The sequence below is a fragment of the Rhamphochromis longiceps genome, linkage group LG5, assembly GCF_057381845.1.
Source record: "Rhamphochromis longiceps isolate RC_006_pf linkage group LG5, R_longiceps_female_GT1.1, whole genome shotgun sequence".
Taxonomy (NCBI): domain Eukaryota; kingdom Metazoa; phylum Chordata; class Actinopteri; order Cichliformes; family Cichlidae; genus Rhamphochromis; species Rhamphochromis longiceps.
Window position 1 is genome coordinate 42,082,526 of NC_140561.1, and position 18,661 is coordinate 42,101,186.

At 46.7% G+C, this 18,661-nt stretch overlaps 1 protein-coding gene across 5 annotated transcripts in view; it reads right to left on the minus strand.

Moving 5' to 3' along the window:
- Positions 1-224: 224 nt before the first annotated feature.
- The window catches only part of rnf123 (ring finger protein 123), a 106,396-nt gene continuing 87,959 nt past the window's right edge, over positions 225-18,661 (minus strand). For 4 of the 5 annotated variants that reach the window (XM_085407712.1, XM_085407711.1, XM_085407710.1 and 1 more), the window contains exons 39-40: positions 4,053-4,138; positions 225-2,466 (exon numbers count right to left, since the gene is read on the minus strand). In XM_085407712.1, the coding sequence (XP_085263838.1) occupies positions 2,367-2,466; positions 4,053-4,138 (186 nt within the window). In that variant the 3' untranslated portion in view covers positions 225-2,366. Of the gene's footprint in view, positions 2,467-4,052; positions 4,139-18,661 lie in introns of those variants that run through there. The other variant, XR_014911827.1, reaches the window with a different exon arrangement.

Consider the following 18,661-nt stretch of genomic DNA (forward strand, 5'->3'; position numbering starts at 1 on the left):
GCACCGGCACAGTTTCAAAAGTACCGGTTTGGTACCGGTATCGGATAAAACCTAAACGATACCCATCCCTACACCTGACAGGCTGAGAACAGTGAAGCCTTTTCTGTTTGTCCCATAAAGGAAGAAAATCGAGCTTCACGTCAGACTGCGGAGTCAGCGCTCTGAGGTCAGCTGGCTCGGCTAGCAAGAAACTCCAATAACTAATCAGTAATAATCAATAAATTCACAAAATGAACAGAGACGGTTGCTGGTTCAGGATAAATAATTTAATGTGGTTACAGGAGCCCGGAGCGGCACACAGAGGTGCCGCTAACACGCCATAAACACGCCGCTGGGGCACGCCGTCCTCAACATGCTGAAAACAAAGTGACGGCGTCGCATTCAGACTGTGTGATATGAGGCGCCGTTTGTAACGTGAAATTAACGGCAACATTTTTCCACATTTAGCTCAAAACCTTACAAAAACATGTTTTTGTGAAGAACTTTTTTACATTTAGTAAAATATTTTTTAACTTTTCATATTTAAAACACAATTTTAAATATGAAAAGTTAATGTTACAGGAAACTAAATATTTAGGCTAACATGCAAATTTATTGTACGGATCAACGGAAATACCAAAATAAAAGCTTTACGAAAACCTCCGGTGCAAAAGTGTGCCGGTATTGGTCGGATTATGTCTGCTCTCCCCCTCACTTCTCATCGCCATGAGCTGCTTCACTTCTTGCCTACGAGCATGTCCGTGTGCTGCAGCGATTGTGAAGTGGAGACTGCAGCTGCTGAGCGCACTACTGCTGAACCTTTGGATGGCCGACGAAACGGATCTTCGGAGGTTCTCAGCTAAATCGCTGCTGGTAGGCAGGAAGTGAAGCAGCTCATGGCGGTGAGAAGTGACCAGCAGGGGTCATTTCACACCTGATGGTCACACACAGCCCCGGGGCTGTGTCTGCTCTCTCCCGGGGCGTAGCATACCAATGTTTTGTCACGTCCCGCGGCGTTCCTGAGGAAACTTATGGTCCGCGCCGGGTTATGGCTGAATCCCAGTGGACGGTCCCGCGGTTATAGACGTTCCAGCCCTAAAGCTAACCATAACCTAACTTTAACCAGCAGCTAAATGGCGTAAAATAGTGTTGTCCAAAGTGATTTTAAGAAAATGAACCATGTGTAGATTGAGTCCAAACGGTTCTCATGTGTTCTCCTTTTTCCCGAGGTTTTCGTAAAGCTTTTATTTTGGTATTTCCGTTGATCCGTACAATAAATTTTACATGTTAGCCTAAATATTTAGTTTCCTGTAACATTTAGATTTAAATATAATATTTAGATTTAACATTCAAAACTGTGTTTTAACTGTGAAAAGTTACAAGTATTTTACTAAATGTTGTAAAAAAAGGACTCGTTTTTAGCTAAATGTGGAAAAATATTGCAGTTAATTTCAGCATGTTTCATTTTACAAACGGCGCCCCACAGTGTGAACATGTGTGAAATCATAACTGTGGAACTAACAGCAGAGTACAGCGAGCACGCAACGACTCCTCCAGCAGAAACACCACCGTCATCATCATCAGCGCAGTAATCCGGATACACATGTGCGTCTCATCCACGCCAGGTTCAGGTTTTCTCTGATTCGTGGAGAACAGTTCAAACATCTGCTGACGGTTTGAATTTTACTGATGAAGAGCAGCCTGTAGTTAAAGGATGGACGTTTGCTTATTTAACCGATTTGAACAGGTCACATGTTTCTGTGTTCTGCTGTGAATGAAGTTTATGAGACCTGAAATCACTTCTTAATGATGTGGACGTTTATCTTAAAGCAGCTTTTCAACAGCAGTGACGCCCTCTTTGTTTGTGACACTGAATCTGGAGCCTGACGGTGATAAGGACAGAAACGCTGTCACAGCAGGGTAACAACAGTCCAGCAGGCGTGTGTGTACAGGTACAGCTCTCTGAGCTGTGGATCAGGTGGTGATGGAGGACGCTGGATCCTATCTGCGGTTGTTTGGCTCTTTGTCGACCTTTTCGTGTGTTTTATGTGAGTTTTGTGTGTCTGTGTTAAATTACTGTGGGAGTCCTGGAGGAAGCCTTCCTCTGCTGAGGATGAGGTTCTCCTTTGTTTCCTGTTTGTGTGTTTCTGCAGAGGCGACACGCCTGCATCCTGTTGCCCTGTAGCACTGTGTGTGTGTCTGTGTGTGTGTCTGTGCGCGTGGTGTACTCGCTTTGACAGGTGGAGGTGCTGTTGTGCTAATGTGACAGCTGGTTCTGCTGCTGCCTTCACATCACTGCTCTGGTTTTTTGTGTGTAGTTATGGTGCCTCATTTCACCCTGCGTGTGTGTGTGTGTGTGTGTGTGTGTGTGTGTGTGTGTGTGTGTGTTAGGAGGAGGCCGGCTTGCTGTAGTCCTCGACTCCGGTGATGGTGGCCTTGCAGAAGAAGCAGTCCTTGTTGTTCATCAGGTGCTGGTTGATGCAGGCTCTGCAGAGGAAACAGGAAGTTACGCTGATCATGTGATCGTCTGCAAACAGCTTTGAGCATGTAAGGTGTTTATGTGTGACTGAGCTGCGCTGACACATCTTCGTTTTGCTGTTGGAGGGTTACTGTGAGCACGTGCAGCAGCGAGCTGCAGGTCCACCTCTGAGGGCCAGGTTGCAGCTGTGGGAGGCGACCTGCCTCCAAACACTCAGACAGATGAAGGCGAGCCAGGACCTGCTGGCTACGTCATGTGCGGATCTCTTTGTAAGACGACACTTAGGTCGTGCTTTTGGTTCTTTGGGATGATGCTTTTCACCGCTCTGCATCACTTCCTGCGCCCACCCCATCAATGAGCCATATTTAAAGAACAGCGGCTAACCTGAACGACTCTAACGAAGCTGTCGGGGGATTTTCTGTCTCAGGGTTTATCAGATTGTTTCTGTTGTATTTACTCCCTCTTCAGCACGTTCTGAGCTCTGCATGGACGAGCACCGACATATATCAGAGATCTTTTACATCCCAGCAGGTCCCTGAGGTCATGTGATCAGGGCTTGCTGGTTGTCCATCATATGAGGCTGAAAACAAAAGTTGACAGAGCTTTTGTAACTGTGGCCCCCAGACTCTGGACCCCTCTCCCTTTGAGCTTCAGCTCTGTGGACTCAGCAGTCTCTTTTATAAAACAGCTAAAATCATTTTTGTTTCTGTGTTTTAGCGTTTCTGTGAAGCACTTTGTGATTTTTATTTTGAAAGGTGCTATACAATTAAATGTTACTTTAGATGTTTTTTAATGGTGGTAATATTGGTTTGAAGGTTTTGGCTTTTATTTTGAAAGGTTCAGTAAGAATAAAGAATAATGTGGCAGAATTAAGATTATTTTTCTGACGGTGTTTAAGTCGTTATTGAGCCAAGAAAGCTGCCAGAGGACCGACAACACACAGCTGTCCAATCAGACGACACGACGTTTGATCCGTTTTGAAGCTTCGTTTCACCCGGCGTGATGTGTGACACACACTGAAACCTGTCTGTGTGTTTTAGAGGGGCCCGAGTGAACGCTCAGAGCTGCTCTCACGGGTCCGTTTGTCACGAGGAGGAATCAGCTGGTTCACCCGGTGACAGCGCTCTCCATCATGCTGCAGCAATCCATACGGCCGCTGAGTCGGCGTGCCAGCTCAGCTAAATCAAGCGCACCTTCAGGATAGCATGAAATATGCATCCAGATATGAACGAGGTCTGCGCCCACGGCGGCGTCCAGCTGCAGTAAGGAAACAGCTGACTCACACACACAGGTGAGAGTGTGCGAGTCAGCCATATCTGTGTGTGTCAGGACGTCTGCAGGATCAATCTCACACTTTCAAGATCCTGCTTGCCCCACACTCGCCGTCACGTCATCAGCTGTACCGAGCAAGGCATTCTTCATCGCCGTCTCAGCGTCCTGTAAACTCGGGATGTGCTGCCCGCCACCAGCATGTTTGAGACTCAGAATGTGGCGTTAGTGCCAGTGTTACGATAAGGTTATGGTAAGGGGTTGTCTATTATGTCAATTAGATATGAATACCCGACGTGTGTGTGTGTGTGTGCGCGCGACTCACTTGCAGGACTTGTGTGAGCAGGGCTTGAAGATGGCAGAGATGGGGTGGGCGTAGCAGATGGGACAGAGGTCTTCCTCGCTGGTGGGCTGAGGACAGAAAGACAAACTCATCAGTCACTTTGTTGTCTCTGTTGCCGGCGTTCGCCCCAGTGCATGATGGGACATGTGAGTTAACGCCGCGGGCGCGAAGGGAAACACTCTTCCCGCAGACATCAACACCCGCTCTTCACACTCGCTGCCTTCTCAGCCCATCTGCTCCCTTCATATGTTTTCACTTCACAACCTTTCTTCACTAGATTCAGCCTCCACTCCTCCACTCCTCCTCACCTCCTCCCAGCACCTCCCTGGCACACATCTGTAAAGTTTAGGTGCCGGTCAGCGTGCTCATCAACAGAGTGAAACTCCCACAGAGGGGAAAGGTCACACTGACAGTTTAACAAACGGCACAAGCTGTTTGGTCTACATAGATCATTTAAAGTCTGCATCGTTAGGGGCGTGGCCTTTGACTGAGAGGTGTCTGATAGGCTGAACTGGACCTCTGCATCCTGTTTGTGCTGTTGGAGCCTTTTGAATGAGTCATGTGACCAGTAACATGGCTGCTGTGAGGTTACTGTACTAACAGAGCGTCTAGAAGGCGGAGCTCCAGTTTCTACCTGGGCGTGACTGCGTGCCCATCAGCAGCCGTCTCTGCTGCTGTGGATAACACCAACACAGATCTCTACCTGCAGAAAACCAACATCCATCATGGTAACGCTGCCACAAACCTGTGGGTGATGCTGCACCCACTCATCTGAGAGGGAAACACAAAGACTTTCAAAATAAGAGAGAAAAATGTTAAAAATGTGCATAATGATTCCAGCCTCCCAAATCTTGAGCTGCTCTGTGTGGCAGCAGTTAACACGTCCACACAAATCCCTCCTTTATGTATTCCTTCCTTTGACTCCCACCCTCCCGCTGTCCACCCGTCTCTCTCTGTTGCAGCCACACAGCACGAAGCCTCCAACCTATCGACACCTGGATGTCACGCCTCCACCTCCTCCTGCATGTCCTCCTCTGTCACTTTTCACCACCCACTGCACACAGCAGTCAGGCTGCTGCTGAGAAGAAAACCTCCTGAAATAATCTCGTTCAGACTCTGAACACACCGTCATTTGAATCGGTAGACGAGCTTTAAACATGTTTTCTTTCAGAAACAGGTGGAGTCTGTAACACTGTAACTGTAACACACTGTAACACAGTGTAACTGTAACACACTGTAACTATAACACACTGTAACACTGTAACCTACTGTAACTGTAACACACTGTAACTAACACACTGTCACACTAACACACTGTAACACACTGTAACGATGTAGGCGATACGGTCTCTCAATCACAACACCACACAGTACTGACCCACACATACAGTTCTTACACACACACTGGACTTTCTGGACTTTGGTTTTGCACAACACTGGTCACTATATTCTTCATTTCCGGTTAATACTTGTACAGCTGCTGTTATTGTGTATATATTTATTTATATTTAGATTTCTTCATACATTCTTATATAGTTCTATATTGTGTATTTTGTTGTACAGTTATTTTATTTTCAACTTTAATTTATATATTTATCTTTATCTTATTCTTCCCTGTGTTGTACAGTTATTTCATTTTTAACCTTAATTTATATTTTATTCCTTCCTAGTTAAATTTACCCTTTTTAATTTTTCATATTTATTTCCTATCTTATTCATAGCCTTTCCTTTTTTGTTTTCTTTAGGTCACGAGCAGTTGTCCAAGCATTTCACTACATATCGTACTGTGTATGACTGTGTACGTGACAAATAAAATTTGAATTTGAATTTGATTTGATAACTGTAACACACTGTCACTGTAACACACTGTAACTGTCACACACTGTAACTAACACACTGTAACTAACACACTGTCACACTGTAACACACTGTAACACTGTAACACACTGTCACACACTGTAACTAACACACTGTCACACTGTAACACACTGTAACACTGTAACACACTGTCACACACTGTAACTAACACACTGTCACACTGTAACACACTGTAACACTGTAACACACTGTCACACACTGTAACTAACACACTGTCACACTGTAACACACTGTAACACTGTAACACACTGTCACACACTGTCACTGTAACACACTGTAACACTGTAACACACTGTCACACACTGTCACTGTAACACACTGTAACTAACACACTGTCACACTGTAACACACTGTAACTAACACACTGTCACACTGTAACACACTGTAACACTGTAACACACTGTCACACACTGTAACTAACACACTGTCACACTGTAACACACTGTAACACTGTAACACACTGTCACACACTGTCACTGTAACACACTGTAACACTGTAACACACTGTCACACACTGTCACTGTAACACACTGTAACTAACACACTGTCACACTGTAACACACTAACTAACACACTGTCACACTGTAACACACTGTAACACTGTAACACACTGTCACACACTGTCACTGTAACACACTGTAACACTGTAACACACTGTAACTAACACACTGTCACACTGTAACACTCTGTAACACTGTTCAAAGAATGAAAGCAGCACTTTTGAATCAGAGTACAACATCAAGTCTGTGAAACTGGGATTTTGATCTGCTCAGGTCATTAGAGGAGGTGTAATCAGCTACTGTGCTGTTAATGAAATTACCAACAGGTGCAGCACAGACCTCAATGAGACCCCCCCCCCCCCGCCCCCCCCTAACAGGAAGGGTCTACAGCTGGAGGACTCTGATAGCTGAACTGAAACACCGGCTGCGCAGCGTAGTGTAAGCTGTGCAGCGGGGAGCCACTTCATAAATGGACTGGACCCGTGTCAGCGCCTGCCCTGGGTCGAAGATGAAGATACTGATACCAGAATCCAACAGTACAGCTGTAGGACAGGATGCTTCGGTCCACCCGACGCCGCCAGGCTGCACCTCAGTGATGAGCTGGTCCAGATGTGGGAGGAGTTCCCCAGGATGCCATCCATCAACTCATTAAGAATGACGTGTGTAGAAGATGTGTGGCAGACTCGACCACGTTCTTGTACTTTCAAACGCTTTCCTTTATTTCGGTTGTCGTCACTTACACACCGGGCCAGCCACACATACACAACTCAGGACCCAGTTCATTGTTTTTATGCGAAGAGGCGTGATTGCTGATGGTGCTCCGGTGTGTCAGCCTTCCCTGCTGCCACATCACAAACTACGCCCACCACAGCGTGACATCGAGCATGTGTACAAGCACGTGGGGGCCGTCCAAACTACCGAGCGCCCGCTGCATCATGTTTTCACATTGATTTTCAGGGCGTCTTTGAACTGAGCCCTCTGTAGGCTGATCACTTCCATTTCCATCGACCTACGTGGCATCCTGACGTGGCATCCTGACACGCCACCCGTCCACATCAGTGCAGATATCAGCAGGATTTTCTGATGTGGGTTTTTTGGGTCACCCTTATTCTCCCTGAGTGGCAGGTGTGGGTTATAAACAACCGAAATTCCCAATAAGTTAATTAAAAAAACTCGCACACAGCATGCCGTCAAAAGCTGCTTCCAGGGAACACGCGGCAGGCGGGAACCCGCCTGTCGGGTGATTACCCGTCACCTCTGCTTTCTTCTTCTCTCTCTCCTCCTCACCGCCGTTAATCCCCTGCGTTTAGAGGAATCAATACTCTCTCCCTGGCTGCGTCTCCTTTCAGCACCTCCTCCTCCTCGCCTGACACCTTCCTCTCCTCTCTGCCGCTGATTGTTCATTTAAGTCTCTGAAGACTCTGGACCTCTGACACCTCACTCTCTCAGCTCAGTCCGCTTCCCTTCACATTTTCCTCCCACCTCACCTTCATCTCATTTCATCACCTGATGTTTTTCTCTTCTCGCTGCTTTTCGACTGAAGATTAGAGAAGAAACCGTTTACTGAAAACCACCTTTGTTTTCCAGTCCTGAAACCAACCTGCGACTCTCTGATCTGAGTCTGAACACTTGTGTTTGTGATGAAAGAATCCCGTCCCTTTAAATTTATTCTGTTTTTAACGCTAACTGTGCAGCTCTCGATTGAACGAGGTCACATAATGAGCTGAAAGCAGCAGCTGACATGAGTGGAAAAGTGGCAGAAAGATGGAAATGAGCTGCTGGTGACGAGCCGACTGCATCTACAGCAAAGCGGCTAAATGTTAAAATTATGTTTTCATATGAAGTGATTTACGCCCACTCGAAGGTGTGAAACGCTCTGATAACAGTGGAGTGGGTCTCTCCTCAGACTGTGAAACAGATCAGTGTCAGAAGAATTACAGAGCTCGTGTTTTTCACAAGAATGGGCCGACTGAAGCCTTTTACCGGTCACACAGTCAACAGCGAGAGACCGAACCTGCACCGGTGTAGCCCACCTGTCAGTCAAATAGGCCACGCCCCTAACAATGCAAACATCCCCCCAGCATACAGGTGTTACGAAGGGGGAACGAAACATTTTGGCTGATGAGGAGCAGAGAGATGGTCACTTCCTGTCTGACAGGATGAAACGTAAACACTTTCATTGACACATACTTTTTTCTGCAGGTAAACTCGTGAGTCGTGCACGCTCATGCACTCCTGCTGCTTCTCTCCATCTGCTCCTCGTCATCTTCAGCTCCTTCTCGCCCTCTTCTTCTCTAAATCTGGTGTGAAAGCGCAGCCGCTGGAGTTTCCCTCAGCCGCCGCCTCCTCGCTCTTCAGCAGCTGTCGCTCTGATCCCACCTCCTCCACACGGCCGCACGTATGCAAATCATCATCAACCTCTGACTCCATTACAGGAGACTTCAGATAGTTCAGCTCATTAATATTCATTCTAACAGATGAAGTAAGAGAGAGCAATCATCCTTCAAGACCTCAGAGAAATTAACCGTTAATGGTCTGGGAACGTATTTATACTGGCCACAGTGTAAGTCCTCATCAACCAATGAGAATGCAGCATGATGCATGGATCACTGACATGCTGTTTCCACTGTAAAAATAAATAAAATTCAAATTCAAATTTTATTTGTCACGTACACAGTCATACACAGTACGATATGTAGTGAAATGCTTGGACAACTGCTCGTGACCTAAAGAAAACAAAAAAGGAAAAGGCTATGAATAAGATAGGAAATAAATATGAAAAATTAAAAAGGGTAAATTTAACTAGGAAGGAATAAAATATAAATTAAGGTTAAAAATGAAATAACTGTACAACACAAATTAGAATGAAGGGTAAATTTAAGATAAAATATATAAATTAAAGTTGAAAATAAAATAACTGTACAACAAAATACACAATATAGAACTATATAAGAATGTATGAAGAAATCTAAATAAATATATACACAATAACAGCAGCGTGATTTAAGTAATGAAGTGAAAACAATGTCCAGAAAGTCCAGTGTGTGTGTAAGAACCATATGTGTGGGTCAGTACTGTGTGGTGGTGTGATTGAGAGACCGTATCGCCTGCGGGAAGAAGCTCCTCCTCAGTCTCTCTGTGTTGGTCTTCAGGGAGCGGAATCGCTTTCCTGACCTCAACAGAGAGAACAGTCTGTTGTTGGGATGGCTGAGGTCCTTCACGATCTTCCTGGCCTTGGTCCAGCACCGCCTGCTGTAGATTGAGTGCAGGTCAGGGAGCTCGGAGCGGATGGTGCGCTCAGCTGACCGCACAACCCTCTGTAGAGCTCGTCTGTCCTGCATGGTGCTGTTCCCGAACCAGGTTAAGATGTTTCCCGCCAGGATGCTCTCTATGGTGCACGAGTAAAAGTTCCTGAGCACCTTGGAGGGCAGTTGGAAGTCTCTCAAGCGTCTGAGGTGGTAGAGACGCTGTCGGGCCTTTTTCACCACGGTGTTGATGTGACAGGACCATGACAGGTCCTGCGTGATGTGAACTCCGAGGTATTTGAAGCTGTCCACTCTCTCCACTGGGCACTCGTTGATGACGGGGGTCTGGTAGTTCCTCTCCTGCTTAGTGCTGAAGTCCACTATCAGCTCCTTTGTCTTACTGACGTTTAGAAGGAGGTTGTTCCTCTGGCACCAGTTCTCCAGATTCCTAATCTCCTTCAGGTAGGCCGTCTCGTTGTTATCAGAGATCAGGCCCACCACGACGGTGTCGTCAGCAAACTTGATGATGGTGGTGGAGCTGGTAGTGGCCACGCAGTCATATGTGTACAGAGAGTACAGCAGGGGGCTCAGAACACACCCCTGGGGGGCTCCAGTGCTGAGAGTGGTGGAGGCTGAGACATGTCCGCCCATCCTTACTGCCTGTGGTCTGCCAGTTAGGAAGTTGGAGATCCACTGACACATAGATGAGCTGAGTCCCAGATGCTCCAGCTTGGTGGTGAGTGTGGAGGGAATTATGGTGTTAAATGCAGAGCTGTAGTCTATGAAGAGCATTTTAACATAATTCCCCCTTCTAGTGTCCAAGTGAGTGAGTGATGTGTGGAGGAGATGAGAGATGGCATCGTCTGTGGAACGATTTGGACGGTAAGCGAACTGTAGTGGGTCCAGTGTGTCTGGTAGTGAAGAAATGATGAAGTCTCTGACCAGGCGTTCAAAGCACTTCATCACTACTGAGGTGAGGGCTACAGGGCGATAGTCATTGAGAGAAGCAGGGTGGGGTTTCTTCGGGACAGGAACAATGATGGACTCTTTGAAGCATGTGGGGATCACCGACTGAGATAAAGAGATGTTGAATATCTCAGTGAACACAGGAGCTAGCTGGTATGCGCAGTCTCTGAGGATACGACCTGGGATGCCGTCTGGTCCTGCTGCTTTCCTGGTGTTCACTCTCTTGAAGGCTCTCCTTACTTCATGCTCGGAGATGACGAGCACGTTTCCGGTGCTGGCAGTATCTTCCTGTCTGCAGCCGTTAGCGCCGCTAACACTAGCATTGTTGGAGACCTTAGCTGCAGCCTCGAAGCGAGCATAGAAAGTGTTCAGCTCGTCTGCCAGAGTCACGGCCGCGTTCGTCATACCGGTTGTTGGTGCTTTATAGTCCGTTATTGTCCTTAGTCCCCGCCACAGGCTCCTAGAGTCACTCTGTTGGAGTTGTGACTCTAGTTTCCTCCCGTAGCGCTGCTTCGCCTCTTTCACCGCCCTCCGCACGTTATATGACGCGGCTTTGTACGGGTCCATGTCCCCCGTCGTGAGTCCCGTGTTGTAGGCAGCGGTGCGGGATCTCAGAGCGTCGCGGATGGTTTTATCCACCCACGGCTTCTGGTTGGGAAACGTTGTGATAGTCTTTGTCTCCACGGTATCATCCGCTAGTTTCCCGATGAATCCCACAACCGCTTCCGTAAACACGTTGACGTCATCATCGGAGCTGTTTCTGAACATGCCCCAGTCTGCGTCATCGAGTGCGTCCTGTAACGCGGCCACCGATTGATCCGTCCAGCGCGCGACCTTCCTCTGAACCGGAACTTCCTGTTTCAGCCTTTGTTTGTATTTTGGCATGAGGAAGATGGCGGCGTGATCAGATTTGCCAAAAGGAGGGCGGGATTGTGCCTTGTAGCCGTCCTTGACCGTAGTGTAGCAGTGGTCCAGTGTCCTTTCACCTCTGGTGGGGCAGGAGATGTGTTGATAAAAGTTCGGCGCTGCGCGTTTGAGGTTGGCGCTATTAAAGTCCCCCGTCACAATAAGCGCAGCGTCCCGGTGTTGTGTCTGGTGCTGTGTGAGTGCCTCATGCAGCTCGCATAAGGCGGTGACCGTGTCCGCTTGTGGTGGAATATAAACGGCACTTACAATGACCGATGTAAATTCCCGAGGTAGATAAAAAGGACGACACATGATGGACAGTAGTTCCAGATTTGGTGTGCAGGAGCGTGTGAGAGGAACAACGTTCGCACTGTTGCACCAGTTGTTGTTCACCATTAAACACACGCCGCCTCCTCTTGACTTCCCCGAGTCCCGTGTCCTGTCCATGCGGTGAACCGAGAAGAACTCGGCCGGCTGGATGGCGTGGTCCGGCACCGCTGGGTTCAGCCATGTCTCGGTGAAGCAGAGGAGATTGCAGTCCCGAATGTCTCTCTGGAACTTTACCCTGGCCCTGAGGTCGTCAAGCTTGTTCTCCAGTGACTGGACGTTGGCGAGCAGGATGCTAGGCAGAGGTGTGCGGTGTGCACGAGCTCTCAGCCTGTTCCTGACGCCGGCTCGCTTCCCTCTAGGCCGCCGCCGCTTCCCTTTGTTCTCCCTCAAGATCTCACTCGGCCAGCTCGGATCCGGAGTTAAAAACTTCGAATTGTGAGTACATTGTAAACCAATAGAAACAAGAGTGTCACTGTCATACCTAATGTACCCAATGGTGATGATTTTGCCGATTTAGAAACGCTGAAAACTAACTTAAAAAACAAAGACAAAGAAAAAGTGGTCGGAGCAGTCGTGACGGCAGCCGACCTCACCGGCGCCATCTTTAAATACAATACAATACAATATCTGGAGATAACATCAGTCCATCCACAGGGGCCACGCTGAGCTAACATACGTGTGCTGAACACTGCAGATAAGAACATGTCCTGAGACTTCCTACAGTGGACCGATCACAGGCACTCACTGCAGCATCACGCTGTCCTATCAGCTTCTGAGTGCAGGATGCTGAGGGTTAGCTTGATGTGGCCTTTTGGGCTGTCCTGCAGGTTTTAGATGTGTCCTCGATCCAACACAGCTGACTTAAATGGATAACTGACCTCCTCAACATGTCCTGAAGTTCTCCAGAGGCTGGTAATGAACTAATCATTTGATTCAGGTGTGTTGACCCAGGGTGAGATGCTGCAGGCCTGGAGTTTCCCACCCCTGAGATAAAGAGTGAGTCTGTACACCTTGGACCGGTCACCTGCCTGAGGACGTTGGACCAGAGCACGGTTTGGTTTTGGTCTAAAGTGTCTGACATGAGAATCAGCAGTCTGATGCTGACGTTCTCAGCTGAAGAAAGGTCTCAGGGTCTTCAACGTGGACAGATGAATGGTGCAGAAGCTGAAGAGGAGGAGGAGGAGCTGAGAAGCGTGAAGGAGAAACTGGTTGAAAGACAGAAGCAGTGGGAACGAGCTCGACTGAGTCTGGGCTCCGTCGTGGGTTGAGGAGTTTGGAGTACAGCTGGTACTCCTCCACACTGGGAGGAGCCAGTTGAGGTGGTTTAGCCTGCTACAGCCTCTCAGGTGAGCTGTTTCAGGTGTGCCCAACTGGCCCAGGAGAGATCGCTCGTGTCTTGGCTACCTCAGGGCCCCCTGAGCTCATGGAGAAGGTGATCTGTGCATCTATTCTAAGACTGCTTTGGTGACCCTAACATGTGTCTTTGGATGGGAGGAGGAAACTTGAAAATCTGGAGAAAACCCAGAAAAGTGAAGATAAAACATGCAAAACTAAAAATGTTTGGGAAGAACCAAGTTTATCTTTAGCTACCTTTAGCAAACTACAGTAAGGATCATCACTGTGCAGCATCAGAGGACCTGCACACTCGCCCGAGTGAGAATCCTCTGCGGAGCTGAGGACGCACGAGGACGGGATTGGAGTCAAAAACATGAGTCTGACGCGATAAACACAGGAGCCTGCATCGGTCAGCTTGAGTCCTCGTCCTCAGAGCATCGTTTAAATCAGCGAGCTCTGCTGTTCACATCCAATTTGAAGTTCAGGTCTGGTTTCACACTTTGATTAATTTCTAGCTGCAGGAGAACTCTGAGGAGAAACACGACAAAACGTTACCGAAGAAAAGCGTCGTAGCTCAATGCTCGCTGATGTGAACGATATCGTGTCGTTCTGCATCTCACACCAACACGGTCACATGACAACAAACTCACAGGAAGATTTCTGCTGACAGTTCAAACAACCTTACAGAGCTCCACGTGTCTCTGAATCCAGCTGTCAAACACAAGCTGTAACTCATTTTCTGTCCTCTGGTTTATAATTCAGCTCAAAGGGGGAGGAAGGCGACAGTGAAGGATTAGGATGTCAAAAACACAACACAAAGCTGAGATCCAAGTTTGGGGAACCCGAGGCTTTCAGAGTGTGCACAGACTGGCACGAACATAACGAGGACACAAAATGTAAGAGGGATGGCCTCAGAACAACAAGGAGGCAAAGACAAGCAGAGAAAAACACACAGCCTGCAGAGGAGGCTCGACTCAGAGCCACGAAAGACTCCGAGAAGCCGACGGGATTCGCCGAGGGCCAAACGTCCCATCGCCATGTCTGAGGGGACCGTCCATAAAATTCCATCTTCCTTCATTTCCACCAAAAACAGCTAAAGCTTTTATTTTGAAGGGCTTCAATAACCTGAGAGTCACTTGTGTCCGTGAGTCTTCTGAGCATGTTCCTGACAGTACTGTGAGAGTACTCTGCCTTTTGTATTACTGCATGATAACTGGGTTTTTAGGTCATGTATTTTGTTCACGATTGGAGTCGAATATCCTGGCTGCTGATTGGCGCTTTGTGTTTTTTCCCCCCAAATCCCTTTACTTGGTTTTCCAGTTTTCTCTTTCCATAAAGATGACAAAGATTCAAATATAACTGGTTACATATATACGGTAAAAGTTGAACAGAATGGGAAAAAAACAAAAGAAAGAACAACAACAAACAACAACAACAAAGGATGTTATTCGTCAGACTACCAATGAGGCTCAGTGATCGTTTATATCTGTGCTGTATTGAAGAGATCTATGAAAGGTTGCCAGGTTGAACAGAATTCCTCCCCCTTAATAGGAGTTTAATTCTTTCCAGCTGCAAACGTCTCATTACATCTTGTGTCAACGCTGATGTGGTAGGAGGCACTTTTTGTTTCCAGTTTAGTAAAATTAAACAGCGTGCCAGCAGCGTCACAAAACGTATTACGTTATTTTGGGTGGCTGACAAATCTACAACAACCGGCTTCACAGATTGGGTCTGGCTTCAGAGTTTGTATTAGAATCTCAGACAAGGTTTGAAAGACATTATTCCAGTATGTTGTTATACAGGGACAGTTCCAAAACACACGCGCCAGTGAAGCAGGTTGCTGTTTACATCTTTCACAGGACGAGTTTACATTTTTGACAGTTTCAACTTTGATAAATGGAGTCTGTGTAGCACTTTAAACTGTAAGAGTCCATGACGAATACAAACAGAGGAAGAGTTTACATTTTCCTGGGCTTTTGTCCATTGACTGTCTGTGATTCTCGTACCCAGGCCACACTGCCAGGCCTCTCGCAGATAGTCAAGTGTGACAGTTCCATCCAGTTGTGACAAAGCATTGTGAACTTTTGTTATTAGTCCTTTCTTGAGTGGATCAAACTGGAATAAGTTATCTAAGGCAGAGTCTGGGGGCCGATCTGGAAAGGATGGAAAAAGCCTCCCTTCAAAGCTTCTGATCTGTAAGTATTTGAAGACGTCATTACTGTGCAAGTCAAATTTTTCTTGCAGTTTCTGGAATGTGGGAAAAACCTTGTTGATGAATAAATCCTTTGAGTGCAGCCCTCTGTGGTTCCATTGGAGAAATGAGATGTTTGAAAGTGATGGTGTGAACGTTGCGTTATTCATGAGTTAGTATGGAAGCTTCCTTACACCCGAAATGTTTCCTTATCTGTGTCCAGATTTTAATTGTGTGAGAGACTACAGGACTCTTAAGGTCGTGTTTAGGGATAAGGAGAGCTGAATAGATCATAGCCTCTAATGAGGAGGGGTAACAACTTTCACTTTCCATCGCTGTCCAGTCAGCCCCCTTAGTGCACAACCAAAACAACATGGAAGGAACATTACACGTCCAACAATACAGACGGAAGCATGGTAACCCCATCCCTCCCTGACCTGTCGGTCTCTGCAGGTCGCCTTTCTTGATTCTTGGGTTCTTTCTGTTCCATATGAAACAGGATAGTAAGGAGTCTAATTTATTAAAGGCTTTATTAATCACAATAGGGATACACTGAAATAATATTCATTCTAACAATGTTTATTCTTCCTGTTAGTAAAGTTGGTAGATTGATCCATTTGTCTGTTATTTTTGGTTTCATCATATAATGTAGAGTTCCTTTAGAGTTGACTGGGAACAGCACACTTTTGGATAAATTCAGTTTGTACCCTGACACTTCTTTGTTTTGCAAAGTCTCCATGATGACTGGGACTGATTTTGCAGGGTAAGAGATATACAGTAGTAAATCATCTGCATATAGCGAGACTTTATGTTCTGCTTTTCCCCTTTGAATCCCCGTATGTTCCTCTGTTGAGCGCCGTAGAAGAGCTAACGGGTTCAATAGCTAATGCAAAAAGCAGAGGTGAGAGAGGACAGTCTTGCCTTGTTGAGCGATTCAGATTGAAATAGTTGGAGTGGACATTGTTTGTTTGTACCGACACTTTTGGTTGGATGTAGTTTAACCAGAGAAATAAATTTAGGGCCAAATCCGAACCTCGACAGGGCCGAGAAGAGATAATCCCACTCCACCCTGTCGAAGGCCTTCTCCGCATCTAAGGAAAGTAAAATTTCAGGGTTTGGATTATGCTTGTCTTGCGTATAGATAATGTTTAGCAGTCTCCTAATATTAAAAAACAGCTGCCTGCCTTTAATAAATCCTGTTTGGTCTTGACTAGGGATGGGTACCGGTATCGTTCTGACATAAACGGTAGTAACCAGACCGAAAAGCAGCACACATTTCGGTGCTTTATTTCGGTGCTTTATTTTCCTGAGCTGTGACACACTTTAGATTCTAGCCAATCATTTTACGTTTCCGAGGATAGTAGGCGGGGCCAGGTACGTACGTTCTTTTAGAGCAGAGCTACAGATTAAAAATGTCCAAGGCGAAGCGGTCAAAGTCTGGCTGTACTTCACAGCAAAAGATGCAAACTCAGCAGCAACAAGTGCTTTAAGCTGATACTGTGATACTGTCAAAGGAGGTGACACCTCAAATCTGATGAAACACCTGGCGACGCATAGCGTTTTGTTAAAGCCGAGAAATGCGCCGTATTTGATAGCTTGCTGCGAGACCTCACACCGAGCACATCTACTGCGGGTGTGGTGCCTGTTATCGGACCCGGAGTTAGCAACATCCCCCAAGAACCCGAAGAGGAGAGTCCTGGCCCCTAGCCCTGCCAGTGTAGCAGAAATGATGAGGATGATGATGCAGCAGCAGCCGTTCTTCTCTGCGTGAGTAGCTTAATGTTGTTCGTGTGTAATTTACGTTGAGTAGGCTAACCACGTTATTACATTAATGCATGTAAGGTGAACTAGCAAACATCATCATAGCTACATGCGGCTGTCCTCTTGTTTGATGGCAGATACTCCCTTCACCCTGGCCAAAAAGGCTAAAATGACCAAAGAAAAAGTGGGAAACAGCTGAACATGAGAGGTTTTTGGACAAAGTTGGTGTTTTTTTCCATTGTTTAAGCACTGCTTCCAGTCAAGAGTGATACCATATATGCCCCATAGCTGCAGAAAAGGCTAACATTGTTATCTTTTTACAAAAAACAGCTGAACATGAGAGGTTTTTGGACAAAGTTTGTGTTCTCCATTCTTTAAGCACCGGCACCGTTTCAAAAGTACCGGTTTGGCACCGGTATCGGATAAAACCTAAACGATACCCATCCCTAGTCTTGAGATATAATTGTTGGTAGAACTGTTTCCAGGCGTCTTGCTAAAATCTTTCCAACTATCTTATTATCTACATTAATTAAACTGATCGGTCTGTATGAAGCCAGGTCTAAAGGGTCTTTTTCTTTTTTATAGATGTGAGACAGTGCAGATGTATTCTGTATGTAAGTAATTTGACACACATACACAAACTTTTTACAGTGGAGCGAGGACGGTTCAAACACGTGTGTCTGCACAGCCGACACCATGAAGCTCAGACGCACAAACCAACGCAAAGATAACAAACGACCGCAGAGTTCTTCATCTTCCAGCTGCTGCCTTTAGGGGGCGCCACAGAGGATCATCTGCCTCAATCCCAGCAGCCTCCTCTGCATGTCCACCTCCACACGAACCTCCTCTGTCTTCCTGGCTGGCAGCTCCATCTTTAATAAAGAGCTGAGCCGAGCCTCTGGGAATAAATGTATCACTAAGATCTAAAAACATAATTTCCTCAGACTATTGTTAATCATGCTGCATTTAGCTGCACTGATGTGTTACAGTCACATCACAGGAAGTGAAAATCTCACTCTGCAGACCGACCCGCAGACACCATCATCGTCTGCAAGCTCGAAGCAGCGAGAGTTTAGGTTAGCAGAGCGACGTCTCCTCGGCGACTCCATCTGACGACAGAGGTGATCACCTGATTTTTAGCAACTTACAATTCAGATGTTCGGCTGTGACTGGTTTTTCTAACACTCTCAGGCGACTGCTGTGTGATAGGACCCGAACTGCCAATACCAGCGTTGGTATCAGATCGATATTTGGATGTGTAAACCGCGCTCTGAGGGAATCTGCAGCCGTGCTGTCCTGGCAGGAAAACAGACACTTAAAGCTTTCTGCAGACGACCATCAAGCAGCTGTCGGGTCACAGACGCTGAGTAGCGCACAAATAACACAAATACCACAATCTGCCACAGGAAACTCAGAAACGCGGTGTGTGTGGGGTGGTAGCTTTGATGTGGCCTGCAGGCTGCATGTGTGCAAATCTGA